This window comes from Phyllostomus hastatus, unplaced genomic scaffold, assembly GCF_019186645.2.
Source record: "Phyllostomus hastatus isolate PE091 unplaced genomic scaffold, TTU_PhHast_1.1 phas_contig_137, whole genome shotgun sequence".
Lineage (NCBI taxonomy): Eukaryota > Metazoa > Chordata > Mammalia > Chiroptera > Phyllostomidae > Phyllostomus > Phyllostomus hastatus.
The window spans coordinates 10,636,629-10,655,292 of record NW_025333583.1 but is presented as its reverse complement, the minus strand read 5'-3'; the positions used below and the strand labels follow the sequence as shown (position 1 = coordinate 10,655,292).

Genomic DNA, 18,664 nt, shown 5'->3' with positions numbered 1-18,664 from the left:
TTGGTATCTTGGAGGATGATATCTTTCCATATAATTATTTATACAAATAAATGAGGTGTGTTGATCCTTCACTAACCATTATTAAGCTCCCTAGAACGGGCTGTGTTAGGTGAAGTACAACTAGCTTAATGAGAATAAACACAGGAATAATGATTTAATGCCATGACTGAGGCTGTCTACTATTGTTTAGTCAAATTAAAGTATTTCACAACATCGTTCAAAGACAATGTTGTAATTTTTCCACCACTTGGAGGTCTGCAAATGCCTCATTTCTTCTGCTGAAAGTCAGTTTTCCATTAGCTTTCGAAGGCTTGTATAAATGAAAAGTGGATTCTCTTAGATTTAAACAATGTGTCTCTTTATCTCTTCTGACACTGCGAGTTACTTTAAGTTCAGCCTTCGCTTCATCATTCACTCTGCTGTGTGTTTTCTTCTCTGATTTTTGTTTTCAATTTGGGAAAACAAATTTAGCCTTAACTATTGGTTGCCCTTCCTCTACCAGCTGCGGATTCAACAGGGGAATATAAGTAGTACACGCACTATTTTGAAATTATTTTTCATTTTTTGAGAATTCCAAATATGGATGCTTCTAGGTCTTCCATGTTATTATTGCTTCTCAAGGAAAAATATAATGTCCTGTTTTAGTACCTTCCTTGAGCTTCTAAATTATATCATGCAAAACATCTAGGGTTTCTTGTTTTTAAATGGAACTTGTTTTTCTTTCAAAACTAAAATCCTGCCATGATGGGCATGGCTCAATTGGTTGAGCATCATCCCACAGAGTAAAGGGCCGCTGGTTCGATTCCTGGTCAGGGCACATGCCTGGGCTGCAGGCCAGACCCCAGTTGGGGCACATGCAAGAGGCAACCAATGAATGTTTTTCTCCTGCTCTTTCTCCCTCCCTTCCCCTCTCTCTAAAAATAAATAAGCAAAATCTTTTTTAAAAAACAAAAACTAAAATCCTATTTTATTAAAATCTGTACCAATTTCATTCTGTGTAAAAAAGGAAATCAGCAATATCAATAGATATGTAACTTCTTCAAATTTAAAGCACTCCCACCAGCTTCCCAATTCTACCCTCTAATCTAAATTAACGGTGAGCTCACTTTTCAATCACGCTGGACATAATAGCAATAATAATAATCAGTGGCAATCCTTGTTATAAATGTTCTTTATAGATCAGTAGCCCATAAGTATATTTTGTTCAGTTGACAGTTTTTTAATGAGTTATCATTTAAAAATCTGGACATTTTATACATAAATCTGGATTTTCAGTTTCTCCTAAAATGCAAAAGTTCTGGCAGTTCCGAATCCACATTCTCAGCATGGCAAACAGGTATCTGGAGCTCAGTAGCTGCTCCCCTTAAACTCAGAATGAACTTCCAATGCTATTCAGTTCTGGACCCTCAAGTGCTTTTCCGAGGTTCCTCCAAGAAGGAAGCCACTGAAACAATTCCATTTTAAATGCACATACTCTTTGGTCCAGAAAAAACGACAGAAGTCATACAAATACACGTGGATGTTCACCGTGGCATTGCTCCTAAAAGCAAAAAACCTGAAACAACCAGCCATTACTAGGGACTGCTTGATTAAATGATGGCCAATCCATCCCAGAGAATACTAGAGGGCTCTCAAGAGCGGTAAGTTAAATCCAAGCATACTGAAATGAAAAAAATGTCCAAAATGTATTATTAAGTGAAAAGAAAATGGCTAAGAAGAGTCTGTAATGTGCAATCCCATCTGTGGGCAAAATGAATGGAACTATTTATACATACTTTTATATGCACTTCAAATATGGAGAAAATATAAGAAAAATTTTAAACTACATATAGTGTATTATAATACATATAAGTACCTATTAAATATACATATCGTGTGTGTATATATATAAAAAATATATGTTTTACACTTAAAAAAGGAAGCACCGTGAACGAAGATATTTCAAACCATTTCACGTATAATTATCATCGCATCTTCTTATTATCTGATTGTCTGTCTTGGTTACAGAGTTCCTCTAGAGGGGAGCTTGGCTTCATTTCTTAGGCAAGGAGAAGAAAAACCCTTCTGGATGCCCCTTCACACAGGTCCAAGAACAGCCCAGAAATGACAGCCACTTGGGAGCTGTATCTATTCAGAATGCTTGCAGCTCGTGTTGCCCGTGCTACCGTCTTTTAAGAGTGAAAACGAGCCCTGGCTGGTGTAGCTTAGTGGATTGAGCTCGGGCTGCAAACCAGTGTCGCAGATTCGATTCCCAGTCAGGGTACATGCCTGGGTTGCAGGCCATGACCCCAGCAACTGCACATTGATGTTTCTCTCTCTCTCTTTCTCCCTCCCTTCCCTCTCTAAAAAAAAATACATAAAATCTTAAAAAAAAAAAAAGGGTGAAAATGAACAGGCCAGAGAAGCAGGAGCTCCTCCTGAGACAGCTGCTAGGCTCAGCTCTAAACACCCCGTCCGGCCCCTTTCATGGGGGCAGAGGCCCTGGTGGTAGGGGAGGCAGAGGGATACCACACGTCGTGGCCCTATTGCTGTTACGGCTTTGGGCAGAGCGGGAGAAGAAGAAGAAGGAAAGAGACTAGTTAGTTCTGTTCTCACCAGCAGAAACCCTATCTGGTCAGCCCAACACAGTAAAGGACTGGCTCCTCTTCTCACTAACGAAAAGGAAACACTTGCCTTCTGGTCGACATGCTCAGGGAGGGCGGCCAGGGCACCTGTTCCTGGCTGCAGCAGACGTGTGATGAGCTGCAGGTATTACTACCCTTCAAGAAGAGGACTGTGCTGGACACATGGAAAGCCAGGGACAGTGCAGAGCAGGACACTAGCAGGACACTGCCATGCCCCTGAGTTACACCCTGTGACGGCTACCTAGCAGAAGCTGTCCCCATCAGCACGCCACACTCAAGAATGGACACTCATCCACAGCCTCGGTGGGACTCTCCAGCCCAGCCTTGCCCCAGGCCTCGAGAACCAGAGGCAACTGTCAGCCCTTCCCCCTGCCTTGATCCCACCTCCATACCCACCTCTAACCCCCTACAAGGGCATCCAAGCCACACCAGAATAAAAGAACCAGGATATATGTAGCACTTTTAAGTTATCACCTCCTGCTAAAGCATGGTTTGGGGAATGAAAAATAGTTAGCAATTAATTAGCAAACATAAAGAAACCTGCAGAAGGAACACACAGACAGCGCCCATGACCCCCACCCTCGCTGACCTACACACACCCCCGCACGGGGTGCTTCCCTTGAGAGCCAGAGTCCGATGTTGAAATAACCCCATTCTTTCCCATTACTGTAAGATACAAAGAAGCACGCAATCTATAGATAGTTTCACACAGGCATCTACACAGGGCTAACAGATGTACACAGAAGTTAGAAAACCGAGGCTGTATTATTTGGAAAATGATACTCACTACTACATTATACTGTATTACATATGTAATACTATATAGCACTACTTTTGAAATAAAAGATAAAATAAAACACGTTCCCCGCTGCTGTTTTCTCTTAGGCCCTCTCCTTTTCAATATTCTATGGTGTTCCCATACCACTAACTTCGGATTAAGAGTCCATTAGGCTGGGTTCAAGCCTTATCACAAAGGTCATCTCAAATATGGCGGATATGCTGCCATTTGATCAATTTAAGGAGCTAGACATAGGAAAAAAATAAAACTACTTCAGGCCCCAGTAATTCACAATTAGTGATCCTGCAATGTACCCTTCAAAGTTCAACATGAATCTTCTAGCCACAGCTTGCTAGACACCTGGAGAGGCGAGAGATGGCCTGGTTAAGGCACTTAAGATGACAGACTATCTTCACGATCTTCCTGCCTGGCTGTTTCTGGACTCTTGTAATTTGCATCATTAAGGTAATACTTAGAAATAGGTCTTACCTGTTTATCAGGCAGGTCTACCAAGACCAGCTATCATCAGCGACCACATGCGGTTAAAATACCTTCACGTCAAACATCTCACCCTTCATTCTTCTCATTCAGGCCGGCCTTCTCGGTCCTTGCCGTTTCTACCGGACATGGTCACGCACACACGGCACCATCTGCAAGGGCGCTTACCTCTGAGTCTCTGGCCTGCTGATTGCGGACGACGATCAAATTGTACAGGATTCTGTCATCGTCCGCCTCTGTGTGGGACGCGTCGTGAGGCATACTCCACAAGTTCTTTTCATCCTCCCGCTCCAGAGTGGCTCCAAAGGAAGAGTACGGGTTGGTGTCACTATGGGATAAAAAAAAAAGCTGTATGAGGGTTTTGTAACATGTGTTACATATACATTGTATGTACGCAATGTAATATAAATAAAATAAACAGGGTATATCACATAGCATATAATGGACTATGTAAATATATATTTCTTACAAAAAGGGTCTGTACGGTCTCTAATAACTAAGCATAACACAATAGAACAAAAAAAAAGTGGCGTTAAAAACAACAGAGAAGAGAGGTAATCAGACACCTGGGCAGAGGCAATTTTACTTTGTGTCAAACATGAAATGTAGCACTGAGTACCCCACAGCTAAAACCAAACAAAAAGCGGGGTGGGGGGAATTCCATGGGGACTAGAACTTGCATAATTAAAAGAAAAAAACAATATAAAGAAATGAAATTTTTTTTTACTGGCTCTGAATTCAGGAAGCATTGTAAATTTAAAATGCGATAGCATATAGTATCTATCAATTCCCTTACAACAAGAAAACTAAATAATAAATATGCATACCTGAACAGTTCCAGTAAACAATGCGGGATGTTGACTAAGAACCTTAGCAGCCCCATTTTGCACATTGGTTTTACGATTAACCCTTTATAAGGCAGTCTCCCCGCTTAGGCTTAGGGAGATGAGTGGCAGAAGTCATACCTAGGACACACCTGGACAGAGTCCCCATTAATTTCCGTGGGGCCAGACAGGCAAGGGCCCGCTGGGGCGACCCCCTTCACCTGATGATATATATGAAGCACCGACTCCATGCTAATGACGGAGCTCCATAAAACTGCAAGTGACACAGATAGGCCCTGGTCCTTGGGCCTCACTAGAGTCTAGGCAGGGAAATGCATTAATAAATGATCAAGTGACCAGATGATTAAAAACTGTGCTAAGTGCTATAAAGGGGGAGTTCAGGGATCCTTGAGAGCTGATGGGAGGTCGGCACTGTGAAAAAGGGGTGCTTGAGCTTTATGATGAAAAATAAGAACAGGGTTCCAGGCGATGGAAAGGACATGTTCAAAGGCCCTGGGGAGAGAGGGAGCAGGGCGCATCTGAAGACGGGGGCCATTGGCCCGAGAGTGAAGAGAGGCTTGGAAGATGGCGGAAGCCAGACCCACACTGATTTGTGGGCCATGTTTTCTAACGTTCTTCAGAAACATGGTCTTTATTCCTAACGGCAAGCTAGGATGTAGACAGGGTTTAAGAAAGACTGTGGTGTCATACGAACAGTAGTACAACTTTAAAGATCTTCCCAGCTGAAGTGCAGTGAATGCTTGAGGGGGGGGAGCGGACGTGGGGATTCACTGGCACGCAGCTGAGGTAGCTCAGATGGACAGGATAGGTATCAGGGCTCGAATAAAGGTGTGGAGCTGAAGAAAAGGACACCGCTCAGAAACACGCAGCAAGTGCATGCTCCCTGGCTCCCCACCTGTAGGGTGAAGGATGCCATTCCCTGAGCAGCGAGAATGCCCCTTGACCAGGGGGTGCAAACACACCTGCCGGGGTGACAGGAGGGAATGGGAAATGAGGACAGGTGGAAGATGCCCCGATACACAGACGGCATCTGGGAAGGAGGACGGGGGTAACTGACAGGTGGGCTGAAGGTCCATGTGAAGATTTAAACAAACATGAGCTACCCGGTAGTTGGCACTGAGAAACCTCGCCACAGGAAGCAAAGTCTTAGTCTCCACATTGGGGTTCAATGGCAGGAACCTTCCCACGGCCTCTTCTTGAGGATGATGAGCCCATGACAGGTGACACACCTGATGCCTCTGTGTCCTGCCCACTCGGGCTTTAGGGAGCGTGTCAAATTTACTCATTCCTTCATTCAGTTATTTGTCTACTTAGCCAACATGGAACTGGGTGCCTGCTGCATACTGGGAGCTGGGCTGGGTGCTTTGGGAACTTGAAAATAAATAGGACACTGTCCCTGCTTTTTGTGACTATAATGCAATAAGACAAGGGAATTGTTTTCAAAAAGTATGAACAGAATGCGTAGGAATACAGAAGGAGGGACAAATTCTGTGTTCACATGAGAAGGAAGTGCCAGGAAGGTTTCGTGACCGCGACAACATCTAACCCAGACCTGAGGAATACATAGCTTTTGACCAGGAAGAGCAGCAAGGGGAAAGGTATTCCTGGCAGAGGGAACAGCACAGTCGCAGCGTACAGAGGCTCAGTTCCCACAGAGCTGGGACTTCCAAGTGTCCAGGCAGAGCTACACCACACGGTGCACAGAGGGAGGGACGTGCAGGGCCGCGAAGAGAAGGGGCTGGGGCCAGACTGAGCACGGTGCTGGAGTTCAGGCTTGATCCGATGCGCTGTGGGAAGCTAACAAGGGGATTTCAGGCCTTGTCAGGCCTGGGGTTTCAAGAAATAACTCTGCATGAGGAAGGAACAAGAAGACGGCTCTGAGGCTGCCCCAGGAGGGTAGGTGTGGTTTTCATTCCACGCTCTTTGAGGACCGAGTGTTGGGGCCTGGGGGGTCTCTGGGAACAAGTGGAGTGGAAAATGGGCAGCCCCCCCACCCCCCGGCAGAGAGAGGAGCCCACAGACCACCACAACCAGAACAGTTGCTCTGTCTAAAATCTTATGGTTAGAGAGACAAAGATTTCTTTGCAGCACAGAAATGGTAGAGTTCTACTGCCAAATAAACACATGCGTGATGCTAAACGTACTGAAAGTCTGGTTGTGGTAAGAGCAGATGAGGGTGCGGGCTAGGGAAACAGGGGTGGGAAGGGAAACCGAGAGGGTGGATTCCAGCAGCATCTGAGAAAGGGAAGTGGCAGCCGTGAGACCGGTGACAGCAGCAGAGGTGCAAGGAGAGGGGTCAGACAGAGCTGGCTGGTGAGGATGCCTTTATGGGACATCACAGAGGAAGCCAAGGCTGAGCTGGGAGCCTGCAGGATGTTCACGGAGAGGAGGGGTCTGGGCTTACAAGCAAGGGCAGGACCGGAGATCTGGACCTGAGAGAAAGGCACCTCGGAAGCCACAGCATCAGAGTGGAGGTGAGGGAAGACCTCAGGGGAACAGCCAGGCCGGAGGGTCAGGGGCGGGAGGGAGCTGGAGAGAGCAGGTGAGAGCCAAGCGGCAGAGAACACTGGGGAAACAAGGAACAGATGTGAAGTGTCAATAGCATGAAAAAGCATTGACTCCAATTTCTTTTTTGCTTGAACAGATTTTGCGGCGACAGCAAACCACCACTGCGCAGTGCGGGGCAGGGCTCCCACACTCCACCCTCCTGTGACACAACCATCTGAGGTCCGGAGGGTGGCAGGGCGGTAGCCCTGTCCCACTGTGCAGACTGGGACCAGCCTAGGGAGTTGCTTGACTTCTCCTGGGTCCGGCAGCCAGCCGAGGTCAGTCCTCCCAGCACGAGCCCCTGACGGAGCTCTCCAAGCAGCCACATGAGACTGGACATCCCAATGCTGTGACGGGGCACACCCACAAACAGGACGGCTCAGACAACAACTACACTATGACGTGCAGACCAGCATATTCCTCTGGGGCTTCTCCTCCAGAGTGACCCCATAGCACAGCAGTTACCAGGAGCTGGGACCTTGGCTGCCAACGCCAGTGCCACTCAGGCCAGGAAACCCCCGCTCTTTCCTGAAAATGGTGTTTGCTTTTTCCCTAAATTTGTTTTGTTTGTGTAAGTCTTAACTTTTCCACAAGTTGATGAGCTCCCTAGGGCAGGGATTGCATCCAGCACTTCCTTTACACCCCAGGGTGCCCAGCGGGGTCAGGCACGGAGTGGTTGCTTTAGCAACACTTGCTGAACGGAGCACACTGAGCTGGGGCCCCAGTCTGCTGAAGAAAATCCCAGACACAACACATGGTGGCCACTTGTTAAAGACTTTCCTAAGGTAGGAGGTTTACACATCAGCCAGTATTTGCCTGAGTGAGTAGTACTGACATTTGCCCGTGCATAATCTGGCCACTTTCTGTTTAATAACCCACACGGAAGACTACGACCACTGCCTCCCCGGCCAGTCCCCCTACCCTCTTACAATCTCAACCTTTCTCCCTTTCTCCCCCACCCCTCTTTGTCTCTAACACACACACACACACACACACACACACACACACACACGAATGGGCGTGATGCCAGCCAGTGTACAACACGAGGCCCTCTTCCTGAGTCTACAGGCTGGAATCAAGCTCTCACCCTCCTGGAAGGTCACCACCGGGCCTGTTCAGAAGTGCTCCTATCTCCAAGCAGGTGCTGCCTCCCAAGTTCTCCCACGTCTCCTCTGCCCTCATTAGGGGCCGTGCTCCCCTGGCGCCCCACGAGCCTCAGGCACTGCCTCGTCACTGACACCCAGGGGACCCAACCTTCTGCCTCTGGGTGAGCAAGGACCCTTCCCGGTGCTGGTTGCTGGGAGCACCCGCCGCCTCCCAGGCGCGGGAGGGGTCTGGCCCGCTCACCTCTGCAGCGGGGCCCTCTCCTCTGGCTCTGCAGCTCCTCCGCCTGGACCTCCTGCCTCCGAGTTCTTCCTCATTAGAGTTACAAGCCAGGTTTCTTTGGGGTATAGTAAAGGTAGTTTCTATCACTAAATATATCACCTGATCGATAATTTTATCAAAATCTTGGTCAAGTCAAGATGAAAGTGAACGAGGGGGTGAGCTCACTCAGCAGGACCTGGCAGACCCGGCCTGGCTCGCGGGATCCGGGTTCTGTGCGCTGGCACCCGTGTCCCTGCCCCGCACACCCTGCGCCACCACCCAGGCGAGGCAGCGATCACTTTGCTGTACAACTTTAAACCCTCAGGCGGAGAGAGCAGAACAAAGAAAAGCCTAAACCAAACCACTGGAGAAGCAGCTTGGGAGCCTCCGGAGACTGTGGGGGACCCCGGGGCCTAAGGAAGGAGAGTGCAGTGCAAAGGCCCAGGTGTCTGGGCGTAGAAGCCCAGGAAGACAGAAGGAGCGGGGGGAAGGGGGCGCTGGATAGGGAGCTCCTCTTTCCCTCCGTCCCCTACATAATGATCACTGAAAGGCACTGAAGAAAGTGAGAGCAGCTGTTTTGCCCCTGGCCACCATCTGATGACGATAAATATTTTATTAACCTCAGGCACTTGAGAGGCGACTCTGAAGTTACGTTAGAAGCAGAAGCTGCTTTTACTCCCCAAAGGGTAGGATGAGATGAGTCTCAGATTCCATCCCCAACCCCACCTGGGGCACAGGACCAAACCGCGGGGGAGTCTTATATTTCCATAGGGTCTACAGTTAGAGGGGGACTCAAGCCTCAGAAACACTGGACCCCCTGCCCGGGGCTTCGGAGCAGAGTGCTACAAGGCGCAAAAGTGTCTTACAAGAGCTTGCCTGTGAGTGGTCACCACCAAGGACCGTGAGCGAAGACCTGAGAAAGACCCACGAAATGCCCTGCACACAAGGCTGGCTGCCACCGTCGGCAGTCCCAGTGACCTCACTGCTATCCCCAAATGGCCGTGTGCCAGCGATCACTGGTTTACAACTGAAGCTATGAACCAGTGAATAAAACTTCCTGTTAACAGCAGCCAAAGCAAAAACCCGACCTCAGAGGCTGTTGGTTGGGTGCCACCCCCTCACTCCCTAAGGCCTCTTAGTCTGATTCCCCACTAGGAACGGGCCTGCCTACTGGGCCCCTGGCTTCCAGACCTTTCCCTTCCTCCCTCTGTGGGAACCTCCCGATGGATGAGCAGGTGAATAATCTAAGATCCTTCCTCTTCTTCTTTCCCTCCCTCCCTCCCTTGCGTCCAAGACAGATAGATACTCCTGCTCTGTTCAGTTACATAGTCAATCTAATGTTTAAGTTATTTAACCCCAAGTTCAAATATTGTTGCATACATTCTTGGAGCTTTCTCGGCATTCAAGCACCTGGCTCATGACTTCCTTCAGCACTACAGGTATGGCCTGCCTCAATGTGCAGGAAGGAAGACACCGGAACCTCTTTTCTGGCCCCGCTCCTTGTTCTGCACCCACCCTTCATGCCTCCCGCTCCCTGGCGGAGACAGGGCCTTGTGTGACCGTGTGTCACGCATTCCTTTGAGTGCTCTAAGGCTTGACGGTGGTCCAGACGACAACCCTGGGGAGCAGGTGGGGGAAGCATTATTTTGTATTTCTTCTGCGGGGGCTCACAAAGATTAGACTCAGTCTTGGGTCCCTCCTCTGCTCAGATTCACTCCTGGTCACTTCATCCAGTCTTATGGCTTTAAATGCCATCTTTGTGAGGAAGAACCCTAAATCGGTACCCGTATCCCCAGCTCAGACCGCTCTGTCAAGTGCCAGAGTCCTGTATCTACCCAGCTTCTTCCCACGTCAACGTGAATGTTCAACAGACAACTCAAGTTCAACACAGTCAAGGCCAAGCACCTGAACTTCCCTGCTAACCTCTCACCAGCAGTCTTCCCACTCAGAGGGTGGGGCCCCATCCTTCACATTGCTCAGGCCAAAACCCTTCAGGTCATCCTTGGCTCTCTCATTCCCCACATCTAATGCATTGGAAAATCCTATCAACAATACATTTCAAAACATCCACTCTGCCACTACCGCCAGAGCCAGGGCATCTGTGTCTTGCATGAGAATTCTTGCAATAGTTTTGTTTGTTTTTTTCCCCACTGATCTACCTCTTTCTACCATTGCTTCCACCAATTCTATTCTCACTACAACAACCAAATCCTTTAACACATAAATCATACTATATCAGCTCTCCCTCAAAACCCTCTAGGGGCTCCCATTTGACTTAAGAGTTTAAGCCAAAGTCCTGCTGAGGAACTTAAGGCCCCACAGGACACCCCAGCCACTCTGGCCTCTGCTGTGTCCTGCGCCCACCAGTCACAGGCCCACGTCAGGCCCCGGCACTGGCTGACGCTTCTACCTGTAATGTGTTCCCCGTGGATATTCACCTGCCTCCCTCCCTCCCCACCTTTAAATCTCTGCTTAGATGCCACCTCCTCGGTGAGCCCTACCCTAACCAATCTATGTAAAATGACAAGCAAGCTCCCCGGCCGCCACTCAGTCTTGCCTTTTTCCTACACACCCATGTGTCTTCTAATTCACTGACTGAGGTTCCTATGTGGGGGCCTCCCCTCTCCGCAGTAAAAGCCCCAGGAGGGCAGCACCTGTACCTACTCTGGTCTAGTGCTTCAAACAGGACCTGGCACTTGGTAGATGCTGGCAAGTATTTGCTGAATGAATGAACTGTTGGTTCCCCAGTGCACAGGGCTCTGAACAGTAGAAATGAGGCCGGAATCCCCATCTCCAGTCTCACAGACAAACTCCTAGCTGTTTAAGTGTATGAAGGTGGGGCTGGCTCTGAGTCTTGCAGGAGGAAGCAGACAGCAAGCACATATCTTACGTCAGGTGGGAATCAGGGCTCTGAAGGCATCCACGGTGAAAGAAGGGCCAAGGGAAGGGGCAGGGGTACTGCTTCTAAAGAGGGTGGTCGGGGGAGAACTTCCTGATGAAATGGCTTTGAACAGGGACCTGAATAAGTAAAATGCAGGCATTACCCACGCATGTAAGCCAAGGAAGACCACTCCAGGCAGGGCGGGCAAGAAGCACAAAGGCCCTGAGGCAGGGGCACCCTTGGTGTGTCTGAGGACCCAGAAGGAGGCCAGGGTGGCGGAAGGATGAACGATTTCACTTTAAGTGCTGACCTTAAAATCTCAACCACACGGAAGAGCCCCACACCGGAAACCACCCAAAAGTCCACCGACTGGAGGAGGGAGCACAGTGGAAAGTACTGTGAAGCCATGAAGACCACAAACTAAGCTGCACACAGCGACTTGGACGGGTCTCCCCAAGAACACACACAGTTTGATCCCATTGACGTAAAGTTTAACGTCAGGCCAAACTAAAGTACCTGTTCAAGGTGCACACTTGGGTGGTACAGCTATAAAGAAAAGCATAACAATAACCATCCCAGCGGTCTAGATACAATCGGGGGTGGGGAATACGGGGCTGGAAACAGCAATCTCTTGCCATGGGTGACGGTACAGTACTCACTTTATAGTTGTTCTTTACACTGTACATGCTCTTGTATGTTTTTAGTCTGATATCACATGTACCCACACGCATTTTAAAAAATTAAAGGGAAACAATATGTGAGAAGCAATGCAGGAAACCCTTACCACATGTCAGGCAGTACAGAGGTTCATTAGACAGACACTGTCTCACCAATTATGTCCCTAAAAAAGCACAAAAGAGTGCACAGTATAAAACTGGCACACAACAAATATTTATTTACCAGACAAAAAAGGACTTTAACCACTAACAGACTAAACTACTTTACCTAACATGTACACAGAATTTACTTTTTAAACAGAAGTATAGCAATAAGCTCACCTTGCAATATCTAGAGAATAACAAGTTCCAGGAAACCTAGATCACATGACGTGTAGGAGAAGGAAAGTTCATCATCCTGGGAATTTCCAAGGTCACTAAGGCTGACTGATGCAAGTCACAAAAGCAGGGAAGGGGGACAGTGTGGTGCCTGGAAAGGAACCTTTAAAAGTCACCCTTCCATGAACTTTGAGAGGCTGGCATCTTGGTGAAAGCACGTACCCCAAATTCATTGGACTGGAGGCCCTGTTCTGAGAACAGCAACCAGACCCTCCCCTCTCTCTCCTCTGTCCTTCAAGAAGGTAAAACCACCAGCCTCAGACCGGACTCTCCGAGGAGAAACCAGGAGCTCCTTCTTGTAGCAGAGGTCCTCAGTGGTGCCTCCGCTGTCCCTTCCTAGGAGTCAGCGGCTGGCCCAGGGCTGCAGGCTTCGGAAACCGCAGGTTCTGCGGGAGGCCCTGGAGACTGGTGTCAGCTCAGGGAAGCCGGCAGCACCTTCTGGGGAAAGGAGTCAGGCCGTGGGGGCCCTGTCTGAGCAGTAGCCAATGTTATTTTAAAGCCCTTCCAAGGGCAGAAAACAATTGGATCTGTTCAGGGGTCATGTGAGTTCACATTGTGAAATGAGAAACTCCGCACATGTAAAAGATTATTGTCCTTCTAGGCTGGGTGATGATGCTCTTTTAAGTGTCTCAAACCCACCAGCCTTCTTTCCCACCGGCACCTGGTTTCACCAGCCATCTACAGAAATACGGGGACAGTGTTTCTCAGCCCCCACTGTCACAGTGCAGAGCAGGTCCCGCACTTCAAACACAACTTCTAGCACAACCACACAAACAGCATTTACACGCCTCCCTGCACACGAGGAGGCTGCTGCTCTTTCTATGGGCCTGGAAGATACTAGGATTCGAACCCCCGTTCAGCCATCTGGAAGCTACTGAAGCTCTTGTGCCTCAGTTCCTTCACCTGTCAAGAGGAGATAGAGTCATAATTACTGTCGGCCCTCACTACTTACTCCCAGATTCTGTATCCGCAAATTTGCCCACTCACTGCAATTTCTCCGTAACCCCCACATCAGTCCTCCCGGTGTTCTCGTGCGGCTTGAGGCCCGAGTTCCCTGCTGAGGTCCAACACGGCGCTGCTTTGCTGTTTCAGCTTTCATACTATAACCACGCGTCCTTTTGGTGCTCTATTTAGTGCCACTTTTCTTGGTTGTTTTTTTTGCATTTTTGTGCTTTCTGTTGGTGATTTCACTGTTTAGAAAAGGTCCAAGCATGCGTATGTTAGAAGAGCTTTATTCGGGCCTGAGTTACAGTACTGTTGGCAGCAAGTACAACGTTACTGAATCAACAGTATGTCTTAAATTAAGTGTCTTGAAGCATAAACACACATAAAACGAGGTGTGTATTGATCAGCCGACGAATCAGCTGGCAGCAACCTAACCCTGGATTTTTCCCCTTGGAGCAATGGCTCGATCCTCTTTAATGCAGTATTTGCAGTGACTAATAGAACATAACTACTCTGCATAACGAGAATCGACGGCACCTCATGGGGTTACGGCAAGGATTTAATTAATAGATACAGAGCACTTACGATGGTGCCTTGTACACCATAAGCACTAAGTGCCACCTACAAAGGTTCAGGAGAGATGGGACAGGGGAGGGCGTCTGTCACCACTTCAGCCTCTCACCCTCTTCTGGATGCTGGATGCAGCACGACTCACACAGACCATTTCTTCATGGTCCGTGAAATTCCGTTCTGGTGCCCACACTCACAGGCCCGGTCAATTCCTTCTCAGAGCCGCCCCTCTTTGTGGGGATGAAACAACCATCAAGAATAAACTGAGGGTTTATTTTTTTTCCTTAATGAAAATTCCAGGCACTGGAGAAAAATAAAACACTGATCTTCTGTTCTCCGTTCACTGTCCAGATATGTGCGGAAACTCTGTTATCAGTAACAGAAGCTCCTGGTGGGCATGGAGGAGAGCAGGGAGCAAAGCAGTCTGAAAGCTCATTCTCCGGTGGTTACTTAGGGGACTTAAGAGAGAGCCGCCGCAAATAAAAACTTAACCCTGTTGTTACTTCTCTCCCTTTCTTCTTTGGCTTTTGAACGACTGGGCAATGGTGGTGCTTATCAGTTATTTACAGCCAATAAAAATTACAGAGTGAGAATTTATACTTCTCTGAAAAAGTTCAAAAGAACCACGTGAAGATGCTTCAGCGTGTCACATTGACACGGCACCTTTTTCACATTCCACCTTAGACTCTTTCAGGCCCGGTGTATGTGTAGTGTGTCATGTGACAGCAGACTCTACGGTGCCAGGGCACGTGGGCATCTCTCTGCTTAAAGGTGACTGACTGACTGCAGGTGTGCCTCCCACATCTTAGCATGTCCAGCGCCACAGCTCATGCTCAGGTGGGTCTGTAAATGGCAGTAGCATGCTTTTATCACTGATGAGAAAAACCATGCTCTAAAAGTAAAAAACAAAAACAAAACCCAACAATGCTTTGAATGCAAATATTTCCCCAAAAGCACCTTGTAGTAGGTTGGATAGTGTCCCCTAAAAACTTCTAGGTACATAATCAAAAAAAGAAAAAGCATATGCACACACAAATACTTGTACATAAACATTCATAGCAGCATTACTGATAAGAGCCAAAAAGAGGAAACCACCCAAATGTCCACCGACTAATGAATGGATAAATAAGATGTAATATATCCAGACGACAAAATTTTATTCAAATCCAAAAAGGAATGCAGTACCAACACACACTACAAGACGGAACTTCAGACCATTGCGCTAAGGGAAAGAGGCCAAATGCATCAAGGCCTCATAGTGTGTGATTCCGTTGACACAACGTGTCCAGAAGAGGCCAGCCTATGAAGACAGAGAAGAGGTTAGTGGTGGCCTGGGGAGTGGAGGAGCAGGGAGGGGACGTCGGCCAGTGACTGCTCAGGGGTCTGGTGTCCTTTTGGAGTCATACAATGTTCCGAATTAGGTAGTAGCAGTGACGGCACCACTTTGCTAATATATTAAAAGCACTGAACTTCACACTTAAAAACATAAAAACAAACAAAACAACGTCTGAAACTAGACCTTATGAAGACTTGGGCGGAAAGAACATGAAGGTCCCCCCCGCCCCCCAGCCCACACACACATCACTGCCCCACACGCCCACCAATAAGCTGCTCTTCCCAAATACTGTCCCACTGAAATGCTGCCGGAATGACACGGAACCACAAGAGACCAGTCCACGCATACACGCTCGGAAGAATAACAATAATTAACGATAACTAAAACTTATGGAGTGTTTACTATGTGTCAGACACTCTACTAAGCACTTTATGTGGAGTAGCCCATTTCATTTCTCACGGCAACCCTTTGAGGTACATGCTATTATCATTCCCATTATGCCTGTGAGGAAATTAAGACACAAATAAATTTCATAATTTGTGTCAGGTCACCCCATCCGGATTTAACCCCAGGCAATATGATTCATGAGCACTGTGCTATTCTGTCCCAATTGACTCTGTCGTCTTAAAATCACTAGCAAAATTCACTGCCTTCCCACAAAAATCAAGGCAGGAAAGGGTGGAGATTTTAAAACAACCAAAACTATCGACTCGGATAGCAATCCCAGACAGAAAATAGGAAAGACCAACACTCTGAGGATGACACTGAGCTGAGGGCCACATTTCACGTTACTATTTTCACAAGTTGAGGGTGCAACCCACGTATGAAATTCTAGATTTTGCCCGCTACATTTAAAACTCGGCGTAGATTACCAGGTTTCTCCCCATTCACAGTAATCTGATAATCTACGTGAGTACCCCATTACAAGTGCAAACAAAAACACTGTGTGTTGTGTGTAAGACCGTTCACACATATTTAAAACATGACATAGATGTTTACCTATATGGGTGCTCACTAAACCGTGAAGGGCAGATGGTTAAGTTCTAAGTCCTAAATCACAGGAGACAGATGAATAAGGGCTAAGTCATCAGAGAGGACTGCTTGAGGGGGTCCCCGAGAACCAGCATTTAGGAAGGGGCGGGAAGGACCAAGGTCACTACTTGAGGCAAGTTCGGGGAGAACGAAAGTGTTGGGTCGCTCCTAGAGTGGCAAGGATGCCTGTCTGATTAAATCAGAGAGTGCGTGAGGTTCAGTGTCCTGGAAATAAGAGAGGACGGGCAGGAAGGGATTACGTAATATCCCAAAAGTCAAGGGCAGTGTTTGGATTTGGTAAAATAAGAAAAGGTAAAGGGTGCTTTTTAAGAAAGTTGCAAAAGCTTTACCATATGGTAAGAAACACTGGTTTCTGTATTTGCTTACCCAATCCTGGAATTCCACCTTACAGGCTTTTTCCTAATTTCATTTCAAATATTCTGTTTCTCTCATGTCTACCCCCAGGGCACAACCTAGTGGAACCTTCATTTCAGCAGAGTTAAAGGGAGATGACTGAGAAGTGCAGCCCTGAACAGACTGTGTTGTGAGGCCCCTTCGCGGAGCCACTTACCGCGTGGTCCACGCGCACTAAATTTTCTCACACGGTAATAACCTGCTGATAACATCCTACTGATAAAATACACATCTTTAAAAGTGAAAAATGGTTCCTTGTGCTCTGTCCCTGAAATGGTCTTCTATTGATAAAAGAATTGAATGAGAAAATATCCAACTTTCTTCCCGGGTGAAATAGAAACTCACAGTTGCCTACATCAAATATAGAGTCAGTGGCAGTTGTATTTAATCGGATCCCTGTGCGAACATTCTCCCCTGCCTGGCAACTGCACCCAAATTCTTGACACTTTCCACAGGGATCCGCCTAGGTCTCAGGTGTCTCTGAGGACTTGGGCTTTGGGGCAAAAAAACTTACCCAAGGAACAAGATATCCCATACGGAGGGATCCAGGGGCTTAGGTTGTGCCTCCCTGTAACCTTAAAGCAAGCCCACATCCCTAACTCAGACAAACACGGAGGTATCCCCACTCCGCGACACTCCGGATCCGGGCCAGGGCGCGCACTCACCTGACTAAGGGCTCCTTCTCGGACTCGGCAGGCTCCTCCAGGCACTTGCACGGGCAGCAGCAGCACACGGTCCTCAGCCAGTCCTTCAGCCCCATGGAGAGCGAGCTGCCCCGCTGGCGCCGGCAGACTCCGAGAAAGCCGCGGGGGCGAGCGAGCGCGGCAGGGGCGCGGCCACGGGGCCGGCATCCAGGTGCGGGGACAGTCGCGGGCCGGGCGTCGCAGGCCGGTCTGTACGCATCACGCCGCGGCCTGGGATGCGGGTGAGGCCAGGGGAGCCTCCACCGCCCAGGCTCTGCAGGGCGGTGCGCTTTCCTCCACTTGGGTTTTGTTTGGCGAGCGTGTTTTGTCGGAGCTGTTTTTTTCTCCGCTTTTAATTCCCCAGGCGCTAATTGGGGCGCATGCGTCCCCGAGACGCTCCGCTGCTGCCCTCTAAGGAGGAAGCAGGGACTCCAGCCAGATGGCAAAATACTAGGGCACCAAAGCCGACCCGGGCTGGGAAAGCACTCGGGCCACCGAGCGAGCGCGCGGTTGGGCAGAAACTATTTATACGTTTTATTGGCTTCACTCCGCCTTCCTTCCCACCCCCAAGCCTTTAAAGCAGAGTTTAGGGCATTTTTAACATGTCAGTCCCGCATAGAGTAAAAGTTAGCAGAAGAGTATGGATCTGCGTGTTACAGAGGTGGGTTTCTTTTTAAGATAGTGTATTCACAATGATTTTTTAAAAAAATTGTTTTCAAGTCTCCCAGTTTTTTAATAATCCCCTCAAGGACGGCAACTATTATCATTAGTTTCTTGCGGTTTTCCGGAGCTATTTATGTATTAATTTATGTACAGACTATTCCCTTTTTACCCAGCCAGTGGTGTACTCCACACATTTCTGCACCCGGCTGGTTTCACTCAGCTTATCATGGAGATGGGTCCATAGCAATATATACACGGTCTCCCGCTAACATTTCAACTGTTGCATATTATATAGTCACAGGGATGCCAGTATGTTATTTAGCCAGGCCCCTGTGGATGGACATTTAAGTAAGTTCCAGACTTTTGTTATTAAAATAGGGATGCCATGAACACCTTGAATTATGTGTTTGGACATGTATATCTAATTG

The 18,664-nt window shown here is 48.2% G+C and overlaps 1 protein-coding gene across 1 annotated transcript in view; it reads right to left on the bottom strand.

Annotated features, from left to right (window-relative positions):
* Nucleotides 1–17,977, bottom strand: part of MREG (melanoregulin) — a 52,103-nt gene extending 34,126 nt beyond the window's left edge. Inside the window, exons 1-2 of the mRNA XM_045855869.1 lie at nucleotides 17,556–17,977; nucleotides 4,069–4,228 (exon numbers count right to left, since the gene is read on the bottom strand). Of these exons, the coding sequence (XP_045711825.1) occupies nucleotides 4,069–4,228; nucleotides 17,556–17,650 (255 nt within the window). The 5' untranslated portion in view covers nucleotides 17,651–17,977. The remainder of the gene's footprint in view (nucleotides 1–4,068; nucleotides 4,229–17,555) is intronic.
* Nucleotides 17,978–18,664: the final 687 nt, after the last annotated feature.